This window comes from Lutra lutra, chromosome 16 (assembly GCF_902655055.1).
Source record: "Lutra lutra chromosome 16, mLutLut1.2, whole genome shotgun sequence".
Classification (NCBI taxonomy): domain Eukaryota; kingdom Metazoa; phylum Chordata; class Mammalia; order Carnivora; family Mustelidae; genus Lutra; species Lutra lutra.
In genome coordinates this window covers 13,551,796-13,565,564 of record NC_062293.1, presented here as the reverse complement: position 1 = coordinate 13,565,564, position 13,769 = coordinate 13,551,796, and the positions used below count along the sequence as shown (strand labels likewise).

General features: G+C 40.1%; 1 protein-coding gene across 1 annotated transcript in view; it reads left to right on the top strand.

Annotated features, from left to right (window-relative positions):
* The window catches only part of PSMD12 (proteasome 26S subunit, non-ATPase 12), a 30,079-nt gene extending 16,909 nt beyond the window's left edge, over positions 1-13,170 (top strand). Inside the window, exons 6-11 of the mRNA XM_047708108.1 lie at positions 3,700-3,849; positions 3,943-4,077; positions 6,426-6,538; positions 7,551-7,725; positions 11,222-11,299; positions 12,482-13,170. Coding sequence (XP_047564064.1) covers positions 3,700-3,849; positions 3,943-4,077; positions 6,426-6,538; positions 7,551-7,725; positions 11,222-11,299; positions 12,482-12,691 — 861 coding nt within the window. The 3' untranslated portion in view covers positions 12,692-13,170. The remainder of the gene's footprint in view (positions 1-3,699; positions 3,850-3,942; positions 4,078-6,425; positions 6,539-7,550; positions 7,726-11,221; positions 11,300-12,481) is intronic.
* Positions 13,171-13,769: the final 599 nt, after the last annotated feature.

The window sequence follows — 13,769 nt, the reverse complement described above, 5'->3', positions numbered from 1 at the left end:
GGTCATGATCCCAGGATCCTGGGATCGAGCCCCACATCAGGCTCTCTGCTCAGCGGGGAGCCTGCTTCCTCCTCTCTCTGACTGCCTCTCTGCCTAATTGTAATCTCTGTCTGTCAAATAAATAAATCTTAAAAAAAAAACTACCAAGACTAAGAGCGAGCTGTGGAGCATGAGGTTTATTCGGGTACCTGAAAATTAATGTAATTAGGGTCCTGATTAAATTTAACCGCTGAAAAAGTTTTGAAGAAAAGTTAGAATCAATGCATTAGTCTTGATTTTGTGCTATTTGAAAATTTTCATTCTCTAAGAACTTAAATAAAATTAGTAATTCATGTACTGTGTGCCTTGGGGACTTGCTAATAATCATTAACTTTATTCTGAATGAATATTTGATGGATGGTCAATTTCTAGGCTAAATTATTTTAACAAAGAAAAATTGCCTCATAATTTGCCGTGTTTCAGGACAAATTTTTAAGAGAGATCTTAAAATGAGATAGCAACGAACTAAGAAATCTGAGAAAAGCCATAGACTGACTCAAGATTTTCCTTGCGATTTTGACCCATCAAGGTTTCCTCATTACGTTAAATTGCTTTTTCTGATTTTTCAGTCATGTGCCATTTTAGCCAAAGGAAGGAAAAAAATAACACTGAGAGTATTCTGTGTGCTGTGCATTGTTTTTATTGTTTTTTAAAAACATGTCCTGTGTTCTCTATACATTTTATCTTCAGTGTTCATACACAATACTATTTTTTTTTAATTTTATTTATTTATTTGACAGAGAGAGAGATCACAAGTAGGCAGAGAGGCAGGCAGAGAGAGACGGGAAAGCAGGCTCCCTGCTGAGCAGAGAGTCTGATGCGGGTCACGATCCCAGGACCCTGGGATCATGACCTGAGCCGAAGGCAGAGGCTTTAACCCACTGAGCCACCCAGGCGCCCCCACAATACTATTTTTATCCCCATTTTTCTGCCAAGGAAACTGAAACTGAAATGGATTAAGTAAAGTGTCTAAAGTCATTGCCAAGAAGTGGTAAAGTTCAGATTCATACTAGTTCTGTTTGGGTTCAGACTTCTTTTCTTCTTCTAAATTAAAAGACTTTGTTTTTTAGAGCAATTTTAGGTTCATAACAAAGTCGAGTGGCAAGTACAGAAAGTTCCTATGTGCCCCCCCATGCCACCCCCCGCCACAGCACGCACACACATGCCCAACTTCCCCTTCTACCAACATCTCCCACCAGAGTGGAACATTAGTTACAGTTGATAAACCTACATCGACACGTGGTCACCCAAAGCCTGTAGTTTGCATTAAGGTTGACTCTTGGTGTTGTATGTTCTGCAGATTTTGACAAACGTATAATGACCTGTGTTCATCAGTGTAGTATCATATAAAGTAATTTTACTGCCCTAAAAAGTCTTTGTGGTCTACCTATTCCTCCCTCCTCCCCATCCCAACGCCTGGTAACCACTGATCTTTCTGCTGTCTGCATAGCTTTGCCTTCAGATTCGGTTTTGAACCAGGAGGACTGTGTGCCTCATGATTCAGCATCCTCTGAGATATTCTTGCCCCAAAAAAAGTCACCTCGATTACAAAAGCTTCTAGGTTTAACTACCGGTTTACAGGATATGCTAGGGGCAAAGGAGCCTCTTAAATGACACCACAGGGATGCAATCAGCATAATTTAGACTCTCGGAAACTAAGATGATTGGCTTGATTTTGTCAACAAATGAATGTCAAGGAAAAAAGAGCCATAAGAAATGTATCTACCAACTGCAAAGTACGAGCCTTATTTGGATTCTGATTTAGTTAAAATAAATGAGATAGATAATTGGGGACTGATTAGATATTTGGTGATATAAGGAATTTTTAGATAACTTTTTTCGAAGTTTATCTTTTAGAGACACATACTGAAATCTATGATATGTTGTCTGAAATTTACTTCAAAGTAATTGACACATGGAGAGTGGGTGAAGACATATAAGTGAAACATTGATGGCTCATTGTATAAGTTTTTATTTTCCCTAACAAAAAATTACAAAGAAAACCATGAAATAAAAACCTTTCTCAGATCTAATAATAATAATAATAATAATGAAATAGCCTTACTTCACTCCACTTTGCTGTTCTACATTTTATAAATTGACTTGCAATGTCTATGCCAAATATTAAAAATGTTTTTCATGGTATTCAACATATTTTATTTTCTGTATTGTAATTGTATATTTACTATAACTACATTCTACATCCATTAGGAGTCATATCAACCTTGTTGTTACCTGAATTTTTAAAACTCTAGGACCTCTTCTTTCTATAATTTTTTTTTGTTCATCAGTAGCCTGGCATCAGTGGCATCTTTTTTTCTGTTTAGAATCATCATTTCTTGGGCTCCTGGGTGGCTCAGTTGGTTAAGCATCTGCCTCCGGCCCATGTCATAATCCCAGGGTCCTGGAGTCGCACCCCATGTCAGACTCCTTGCTCAGTGAGGAGTCTGCTTCTTCTCCCTCTCCCTGGCTTGTGCTCACTCTATTTCTCTCTCTCTCTCTCTCTCTCAAATAAATAAATAAAATCTTTTTTTTTTTTTTTTTTTTAAGATTTTATTTGAGAGAGAGAGAGAGAAAGAGCATGAAAGGGGCGAGGGGCAGAGGGAGAAGCCAGCTCCCTGATGAGCACAGGGCCTGATGTGGGACCTGATCCTGGGACTCCAGGATCATGACCTGAGCCGAAGGCAGTTGCTTAACCAACTGAGCCACCCAGGTGCCCAAATAAAATCTTTTTAAAAAATTAATGAACTGGGACGCCTGGGTGGCTCAGTTGGTTGGGCGGCTGCCTTCGGCTCGGGTCATGATCCCGGCGTCCTGGGATCGAGTCCCGCGTCGGGCTCCTTGCTTGGCGGGGAGCCTGCTTCTCCCTCTGCCTCTGCCTGCCATTCTGTCTGTCTGTGCTTGCTCTCTCTCCCTCTCTCTCTGACAAATAAATAAAAAATCTTTAAAAAAAAAAAATTAATGAACTATTGATGATACACAACAACTTAAATGAATCTTAGTATTCAAAGCATTGTGCTGAATGAACAAAAACATAATCCTAAGAGGTTGCATTCTGTTTTTGATATTCTTTTTTTTTTTTTTTCTCAAGATTTTATTTATTTATTTGACAGACAGAGATCACAAGTAGGCAGAGAGGCAGGAAGAGAGAGGAGGGGAAGCAGGCTCCCTGCAGAGCAGAGAGCCCAATGCAGAGCTTGATCCCAGGACCCTGGGATCATGACCTGAGCCGAAGGCAGAGGCTTTAACCTAACACTGAGCCACCCAGGCCCCCCTGTTTTTGATATTCTTGGAAAGACATAGCTGTACTGATGGAGAACATATCATTCTGAGTGGGGGAAGTATGTGCCTATAAAGGGGCAGATGAGGGAGTTTTGGGGTGACAGAACTATTCTTTATCTTGATTGTGATTACACAAGTCTACACGTTTGTTAAAACTCACAGAACTTTTTACACCAGAAGGAAAAAAAAATACATTTTCCTATATAATTTTTTTTAATTGTAAATTCTTGGAGGAAACTAGCTTTTTATATCATCAGCACTCTCTCAGTGTGTGAGAAGCTTCTTATTGTTTGACAGGTGTGAATATTTCCATACATTTAATTATGCAATTTTTAGAAATTACCAAGTATAAACTTATTTGGGGTCTTACTTTGTTAGGTGGAAACCTACGGGTCAATGGAAAAGAAGGAGAGAGTGGAGTTTATTTTGGAGCAAATGAGGCTCTGCCTAGCTGTGAAGGATTACATTCGCACACAAATCATCAGCAAGAAAATTAACACCAAATTTTTCCAGGAAGAAAATACAGAGGTAAGCATGTCTCTTACTGCAAGTTTACTTTAGAAGTGTTTGGAAAGAACCTATACGCCCCAATTTATTTTATCAACTTTTTTTTTCCCCCAGAAATTAAAGTTGAAATATTATAATTTAATGATTCAGCTGGATCAGCATGAGGGGTCCTATTTGTCTATTTGTAAGCACTACAGAGCAATATATGATACTCCTTGTATACAGGCAGAAAGCGAAAAGTGGCAACAGGTGAGAACGTATTCTTATACTTGGTTGATACTTACTAGGAGGAATTGCATTTTTTATTTTGAAATGGTTTTAACTTCAGTAATTATATGCGGTCGTGTGGTGCTACTTTCTATTCTGTGTGTTGATAATTCAGTTTATCTTTACTGATCCAAACAAATTGTGGCAGTATTCTACATTACCACTTTTGAAGAATGTGGCCTTACTTTTTAAAAGGGGGACACCTAGGTAGCTCAGTCGGGTAAGCATCCTGCTCTTGATTTTGGCTCAGGTCATGATTTCAGGGTTGTGAGATCAAGCCCCACATCAGATTCTTTCTTTCCCTCTTCCCCTCTCCCCACTCTCCTGCTCACCCATGCACAAGCATGTTTTAAATAAATAAATAGATAGATAAATAAAATCTCTTAAAACGTAGGGATACTGGGCAGCTCAGTCAGTTGAGCATCTGCCTTCAGCTCAAGCCATGATTTGGTGGGCCTGGGATCGAGCCCTGCTTTGGGCTCCTTGCTTAGTGAGGAACCTGCTTCTCCCTCTCCTTTTCCTGTTCCCCCTGCTCATAAGAAGGCAGGTACCTTCTTCCCCTCTGTAAATAGGATTTTTATACTTCCTCCTCACCATCTCAGGCTTTATACATGGAACCCCCGAAAGGAGGGGGTGGGGTTTTCTCTCCCCCACCGGGAGTAGGTGAGGGTGGGACAAAGGTGTGTATTTAAAGAAAATTAAATTTAATAACAAGTTCTCTAACTTTCTGCCTGTGGTTGCGGCCTGTGTCTCTTGGCCCTTTTCTGCCAGCAAAGGAAACAAAGTTCTTTTACTGCTGCTTCTCACTTCCCCGTACTCAGAACTCATGCCCAGAGGTTCCCAAATCTTAAAAAAATGGAAATCGGGTTATTACCTGTATGCCATAGGACTAATATCCATGTACTTTAAGGCCTGATTAAAAATATTCTAGAAATCAAAAAAAAGAGAGAGATTTTATTTATCTATCTATTTATTTAAAACATACTCTCTCTGTCAAATTTTTTAAAAATCTTTTTTTTAATATATTTTTAAAGATTTTATTTATTTATTTGAGAGAGAGAACATGAGCAGAGGGTGTGGGCAGAGGGAGAAGCAGACTCTCTGCTAAGTAGGGAGCCCGATGCAGGACTCAGTCCTGGGACCCTGGTATTGTGAACCCAAGCTGAAGGCAGATGTTTAACTGACTGAGCCACCCAGGCACCCCCCACAAAAAAAATCTTTAAAAAAAAAAAAAAAAAGGGCAGGGTGCCTGAGTTGGCTCAGTTGGTTAAGCAACTGCCTTCGGCTCGGGTCATGATCCTGGGGTCCCGGGATCGAGTCCCAGATCGGACTCCCTGCTCAGCGGGGAGTCTGCTTCTCCCGCTGATCCTCCCCCCCCCTCATTCTCAAGTAAATAAATAAAATCTTTTTGATAAAATTTAGGGGTGCCTGGATGGCTCAGTCGTTAAGCCATGACCTGCCTTCGGCTCAGGTCATGATCCTGGGGTCCTGGGATCGAGCCTCGCATCGGGCTCTCTCTGCTCATCGGGAAGCCTTCTCCTCCCTCTCCCACACCCCCTGCTTGTGTTCCCTCCCTCGCTGTGTCTCTCTCTGTCAAATAAATAAATAAAATCTTCTTAAAAAATAAAAAATTTATAGCAGGCGCGCCTGGCTGGCTCAGTCAGAGCACCTGACGCTTGATCGTTGGGCTCATGAGTTGGCTGGATGTAGAGATGACTTAAAAAAAGGGGGGGGGGGGCGCCTGGGTGGCTCAGTGGGTTAAAGCCTCTGCCTTTGGCTCGGGTCGTGATCCCAGGGTTCTGGGATCGAGCCCCGCATCGGGCTCTCTGCTCGGCGGGGAGCCTGCTTCCTCTGCCTGCCTCTCTGCCTACCTGTGATCTCTGTCTGTCAAATAAATAAAAAATCTTAAAAAAAAAAACAAAAACGAAATAAAATAACGTATGTATAGCAGGTCACTTGCTAACGAAGGTTATAGGTAAAAGACCTAGCATTACTTTGGAAAATTATTTCACAAAACTGTTTCAAATAGTTTAAATGTATATTCCATGTTTGTGCTGCTCATTTGTTACAAGAATTTTTTCCATATACATCTGGCACCAAGTAGTAATTCAAGTTAGCATAGATTCACTGTAATTGTTTCAGAGAAACATATGACAAGAAGCCACAATAAAGGGCAGCTTGGCAGGATGTTTATTCCCTAAGCCTTTCGAGTAGAATACCAAACATGAATATATATATGACAATTCTCCCATGATTTTTTAGTTCCTGCCAGAGGTTCCTCTTTGTTTCTAAGCTTGCTTATAATCCATTATGTCATACGACATTTTTAGGCTCTGAAAAGTGTTGTCCTCTATGTGATCTTGGCTCCTTTTGACAACGAACAGTCAGATTTGGTTCACCGAATAAGTGGTGACAAGAAGTTAGAAGAAATTCCTAAATACAAGTAAGTACTTTTTTAGCTAGTGCAGTACCTCTCAGCAGAAACACTATTTTGAAGGAAAATAGGTTAACCTGTGTGTATACCTGCTGAATTTGGTCGCTGATAGAGAGTGTATTGGTGAATAAAAATAGAGTTCATAAAGTAGTGAAGTGTTTTTTCCACGCTGCATTAGGAATTAATGAGCTAATAACATGCTTCATTCTAAACCACTTACCAAGGGTGCCTGGGAGGCTCAGTCAGTTAAGCGTCCGACTCTTGGTCTCAGCTCAGGTCTTCATCTTGGGGTTGTGAGTTTGGGCCTCAAGCTGGGCTCCAGGCCGGGTGTGGAGCCTGCTTTAAAAATAAAGAAAGAAGGAAATAAGCCATTCATCAGATATCGAGCTCCCTTTAGCAGCTTTTGGTTAATTAACCATTTGATAGAATTCAGGCTTCCTAGTGTGGGGTTCTGTGACTTTCAGTAATGTGTACCATAGAGAGCAGACCTGCGCTTCCTGTGCACAGTGGGCTTTTATTTATTAAAAGCGGTCTTTCCTTTATCTGTCTCGTTGGTAAGTTTACCTTACTTATTCCAGAGACTGGCAAATATATTGCAGGAGGGAGCAGGATATTAATTAGGGGAAAGCTCCATTCAGAATTACTGTAGAAGAAATGGTAGGAAAGTAGGTAAAATAAATAATAATCAACTTAACGTTTTGTTCTACAAGTAAAAATTTGTATTTAAACATTTGCTGTTGGGGCGCCTGGGTGGCTCAGTGGGTTAAAGCCTCTGCCTTCAGCTCGGGTCATGATCTCAGGGTCCTGGGATCAAGCCCCGCATCGGGCTCTCTGCTCCGCAGGGAGCCTGCTTCCTCCCCTCTCTCTCTGCCTGCCTCTCTGCCTACTTGTGATCTCTCTCTCTCTCTCTCTGTCAAATAAATAAAATCTTAAAAAAAAAAAAAAGGTAAACATTTGCTGTTATAGTACATGAAATATCATTGTTACAGATTTGGAATATTAAGTTTTATGCAATTTACAGGGATCTTTTAAAACTTTTTACCACAATGGAGCTGATGCGTTGGTCCACACTTGTTGAAGACTACGGAATGGAATTAAGAAAAGGATCTCTTGAGAGTCCGGCAACTGATGTTTTTGGTTCTACAGAGGAAGGTGAAAGAAGGTGGAAAGACTTGAAGAACAGAGTTGTTGAACATGTAAGAACCTGGCATGATAAAGATGCCATTCTGAAAGTAAACTTTGTCACATTTGAGCACAAACTTTGATTTTTCAAGTTTTTGATAGTTAGATGTGGCTTTTTGGAGGTTATGTCTTTAATTCTTTGCCCTAGGATTTTTGTTTTTTGGGTATTTTTGCTATACCCAATGTGGTAGTGATGTAAATTTGTTGTTGGAATGTTTATTGTGTATTTCCAAAACCATATCCAAATTTATCTCCTCCCTCTTATTTCCCCCTGCCGTATTCCCCCATTTTTGGCTTTTCAGGAGAAAACAACAACAAAAAACCACCTGTGTTTTAGCATGCCTATTTTGAAGGGACCCTCAAGTATCCAAAATTTTAGGGACACCTAGCTTGCTCAGTCAGTAAAGCATGTGACTCTTGATCTTGGGGTTCTAAGTTTGAGCCTCACATAGGGTTATAGAGATTACTTATAAATAAAATCTTAAAAAAAAAAATCCAAAATGTTTATAGCCTATAAATGAGAAAGAATTTCTTAAGAATGCAGGGGATGGTTGTGGGTGAAAGGAGTTCTTTTTTGATACTTGCTTGGTAATTTTGGGAACAGGTAGCAAGTCTTAAACCTAATCTTTGATATTCTTGGCCTCACTGTAAATTGAATTATCTCAGTATTCATTCACATAACGAACATTATTGTGAGCCTTCTCTGTGCCAGACACTGTACAAAGTTGTTGGGACATGTGGGAAAGTAAGACACGGTCCCTTGTCTAGGGAAAAAAAATAAGTTATAGGAAAGATGCATTTATAAATAAAAATATTCTAGATATCAGGGCACAAATGGTTGTCACGTGGAGTGAAACGTAAGTGGAGAGTTGATTGATTCTACCTGAAAGGGGGCACCTGGCTGGCCCAGTTGGTAGAGCATGGGACTCTTGATCTCGCGGTTGTGAGTCCAAGCCCTGTGTTGGGTGTGAGGTTACTTAAAATCTTTAAAAAGAAAAAAGAAAAGAAAAAAAGAAAGATCAGGCTAGATCTGCAGTAATTGACACAAGAGATAAGATTTGTAAGAAGAGTACCTGGTAAGCAGGCAGACACAATAGTCTGAGCAGGGAACACAAATGCCTCGGGATCGGGGCTCAGTGAGGAAGGAAGTGGGAGATATGGAAAGGGTCTGGAACTTAACAAAGTTTATACACCGCAGTAATGGAAACTTGGAGTTGAGGGGACAGTGATCTTACACAGACCATTCTGGCAATAAGTGTGGAGAATAGATTGGGGGAGAGACAGGAATAGAGCTGAGAAGACTAAGTGAAGGTCCCGTGTGGGCTTCATCAAGGTGTCATAGCTGAGGGATTGAAGAATGGATCAGATGGAATTATTTTAAGAAAGAAAATCAGTAGAATTTGGTCATCATTGATTACATTTTAGGGATGAAAGATAGGGGGTCTAGAATGATTGTCCTTCTTCCTAAGAATTTGGTGTTGCCATGGACCCTAACAGAGACAGGAGGAGGGACAGTTTCTTCAAAGATCAGTTAGTTTTCTCTCCCCACTGTTCCCCATTTTTCCTGTGAATGCCATTGTTTTGTTAATAACATAAATAATAATAAAGGGAGGGAGCAGTGGCTCAGTTGGTTAAACATCCTACTCTTGATTTTGGCTCAGGTCACGATCGCAGGGTCGTAGAATCGAGCCCCCTTTAGGCTCCAAGCTCAACAAGGAGTCTGGTTGAAATTCTCTCTCCCTTTCCCTTGACCCCTAGCCCCCGCACACTCTTTCTCTCTAAAATAGATTAATAAATCATTTTTTAAAAAAGAATAATAACAGGAACCATATCCAGTGAAAATTAGGAAATTTAATTTCAGGTTACCTTTAGTTACAATGATGGTAATATGGTGTTTTAAGATGCTCTCAATCAGGGGCGCCTGGGTGGCTCAGTGGGTTAAAGCCTCTGCCTTCAGCTCGGGTCATGATCCCAGGATCCTGGGATCGCGCCCCACATCGGGCTCTCTGCTCAGCGGTGAGCCTGCTTCTTCCTCTATCTCTCTGCCTGCCTCTCGGCCTACTTGCGATCTCTGTCAAATAAAATAAATAAAATCTTTAAAAAAAAAATCTTTTTTTTTTTTTTAATTTTATTTATTTATTTGTCAGAGAGAGAGAGACCACAAGTAGGCCGAGAGGCAGGCAGAGGCAGAGGGAGAAGCAGGCTCCCTGCCGAGCAAGGAGCCCGATGTGGGACTCGATCCCAGGACGCTGGGATCATGACCTGAGCCGAAGGCAGCCGCTCAACCAACTGAGCCACCCAGGCGTCCCAAAAATCTTTAAAAAAATAAATAAATAAAAAGATGCTCTCAATCATTTTTTGAATCTGAACCTTTTAAACATTTGTGTCATAATTATTAAACTTTAACTTTAGATTCTTGCATTTAGTATTCTAGCATTTAGCATTTTTGCATTTAGCAAAAACTTTTTAGTATGTTTTTGTGTTTTTTTTTTTTTTTTAAGATTTTATTATTTGACAGAGAGAGAGACAAAGAGGGAGGGAACACAAGCTTGGGGAGTGGGAGAGGGAGAAGCAGGCTTCCCACTAAGCAGAGAGCCTGATGTGGGGCTGCATCCCAGGACCCTGGGATCATGACCTAAGCTGAAGGCAGACGTTTGACTGACTGAGCCACCCAGGTGCCCCAGTTTTGATTTTTTGTTTTTTTAAGATTTTATTTATTAGGAGTACCTGGGTGGCTTGGGGTTAAAGCCTCTGCCTTCTGCTCAGGTCATGATCCCAGAGTCCTGGGATGCAGCCCCACATCAGGCTCTCTGCTCAGCAGGGAGCCTGCTTCCCTTCCTCTCTCTGCCTGCTTGTGATCTCTGTCAAATAAATAAATAAAATCTTAAAAAAAAAAAAAAAAAATGGGGCGCCTGGGTGGCTCAGTGGGTTAAGCCGCTGCCTTCGGCTCAGGTCACGATCCCAGGTCCTGGGTTCGAGCCCCACATCGGGCTTTCTGCTCAGCAGGGAGCCTGCTTCCTCCTCTCTCTCTCTCTGCCTGCCTCTCTGCTTACTTGTGATTTCTCTCTGTCAAATAAATAAATAAAATCTTAAAAAAAAAAAAAAAAGACTATCTCAAGGGGGAGGGATAGAGGGAGAAGCCTCTGATTGATGTCGGGCTCGATCCCAGGCCCCTGGGATCATGACCTGAGCCCAAGGCAAATGCTAAACTGACTGGGCCACTCAGGCACTCCTGACTATATATATCTAAAAAGAGTTGTGGAGAGTATTCAGAATAACTTACAAGTAACTGCAGAAACCAGAATATCTAAATTTTGCTTTGTTACTGAAGTTTAGAACCAGCTTCATTCCAGTGTGGGCTATAGAGAAAAGCTCTGAATTGGACATTTTAACTAAATCTATTTGGATATAAGAAAAATAAAAGAGACCTATTTGAGTATGAATACAAGTGGGTTTTTAGCTTTACTGATGACTGTTGTGTGTCCTTCTTGCCCTCTGTCCTCTCTCCAGAATATTAGAATAATGGCCAAGTATTACACGAGGATAACAATGAAGAGGATGGCTCAGCTTCTTGATCTGTCTGTTGATGTAAGTAGTTTGAGTTGTTTGTAGCCAGTCATTTTGAATGTCAACTGACATGTAAAAATTGAATGAGAAAATCAATTTTGTTTTATTATTTAATTTTAAGTTTAGGTGGCACAGTTTCTCCAGGCTATCTTGAATACCAAAAAATAGCCTAAATATCAAGTTTATAGTTACATTAATATTATGTGTCCCAGTTAAAATCTTCACTTAAGTATGGTAGTTTTACATCAATTCATCTGCAGTCCAGGGTATACATTTCTATAATGAATATGTCTAGGTCTCCAGAAATGAACCACAGAAAATGTCAGGGAGACTTGACTTCACTTCCCTTGCAGAGAGAGGTCCCAGGTCACATTAGAGGAGCACTGGGTTCGGGTATGGGTTCCTGTTGGTGACATGTCCACCACCACGGAGGTGGAGGTCAAATGAGGTGATCCAGAAGCCACTTCTGTCACCAGAGTTTTTCAGTTTAGCTAAAAAAGAAGAATCACAGATGTTAGAGGTCGAAGGTTTGATCCTTGGTTGGCTCATTAGCTCCTCACATTTCTGGACAAGGACATGAGAGTCCTTAGAAGTAAAGTGTCTTGGGGTGCCTGGGTGGCTCAGTGGGTTAAGCCTCTGCCTTTGGCTCGGGTCATGATCTCAGGGTCCTGGGATCGAGCCCCATGTCAGGCTCTCTGTTCAGCAGGGAGCCTGCTTCCTCCTCTCTCTCTGCCTGCCTCTCTGCCTACCTGTGATCTCTGTCTTTCAAATAAGTAAATAAAATCTTTAAAAAAAATAATAATAAAGTGTCTTGTCCTTGGTTACATAGTTGCCAGTGGCAGAGCATATGTTGTAACCCAGCATTTCTGGAAACAAGTTATCTTTATAATGGTTAGGGGGAAACATGTAGACCAAGAGTGGACCAAGTTGCTGTTGGCCACAGGCTGGCGGTTCTGCACCAGCTGTGTTGCATTTGCAGGAAGGCGGGTTCAAATTCTACCCTGATCCCGAGTAGACTCAGAGTCTTTTCATTCCTCGGCTCACATAAAATAAGTGTATTATTACAGGAAGTCAACAGTTGCTAGCTATGAAGAGTGAATTTTAGCTCTGCATATTCTTAGGTCAAGAGTTACATTTTCCTTATATTTTATTTATTGTATGTATTTACCCTGTCTTAATCCAAGTTGTCTCTCTCTCTTGCAGGAGTCAGAAGCTTTTCTTTCGAATCTAGTAGTTAACAAGACCATCTTTGCCAAAGTAGACAGGTTGGCAGGAATTATCAACTTCCAGAGACCCAAGGATCCAAATAATTTATTAAATGACTGGTCTCAGAAACTGAACTCACTGATGTCTCTGGTTAACAAAACTACACACCTCATAGCCAAAGAGGAGATGATACATAATCTACAATAAGGGTCTCAGTGCCCCTAGTGCTTTTAGAAAAGTTAAAAGTGGAAGTCATTTAAAAAAAAAAAAAAAAAAAAGGACTGTTATGGTGTATATGTTGGGGTTTTTGTTTTTTGTTTTGTTTTTCTATTCTCAGCTCCTTTGTCTAAAATGTAAAAGATAGTGAATATGTTTAAGACCCCTTTTGACCTTTCAGTTCCCTGATTTTATCATTAACTCTGCATTTGCAATTGGTGCAAAAAAAAAAAAAAAAAGACATTTCTATTGTCTGTGTACTCAAAAAATTGTGTCATAACTTACCCAAGTGTGTTTTTCTGTCATTTGAAAACTTTTTAGCTATTATTTGTTCTCATTCAGCTAACAACCATAATTATAATAACAAAAGCAGTGTATGCACATTGACTTTCTATAGTTACCTGTGTTTCTGAACATTTTGTGGGATAGTGATTTAAGTATTTTTTAAATAAAAGAAATTCTCTTGTAAAGCTATCAATTATTTGGTAGAATTTTAAAAAACAACATAGGACATACAAGAACATTTGGGGTAGAATTGTGATTTGTGAAGACTTTGTATTTTAGATTGTGGCAGAAAGCCTCTAGTCTGAGTGTATGTAGAGTGATCTGGTTGGCTGAAGACTTAACATAGATATAACTTTTTTCCCCCTTGAGTCATACTGATTTCCGTCACAGTAGCTTGATTATTTTCATTCCCTTTCCCTGACTTGACCAGTTGTTGAACAAAATCAAGTGACATTGTGTTGACACAGTTTAACACACAAAGTCATTTTTATAAGATTTCTTTGTGGCTTTCACTTAAGGGTCTAATTACATCATTAATGTTCCAAATTCATTATCTTCTTATAGGAGCTTTTAGTTCCAGTATATGAACACTGGATTGTAACCTAAAATGCTTCAAAAGATGGCAACAACAAAAAAGACTCAGCCACCCTCTTAGCAAATGGCATAGTATTGACTTTTTTTTTTTTTTTCAGAGGTTAACAGAAGTAGTTTTACTGTCAAAAGAAACATCTGAAATCAATCAATAGCAAATTTTGGAAGTTTTTAAAATTTTGATTTATTTCAG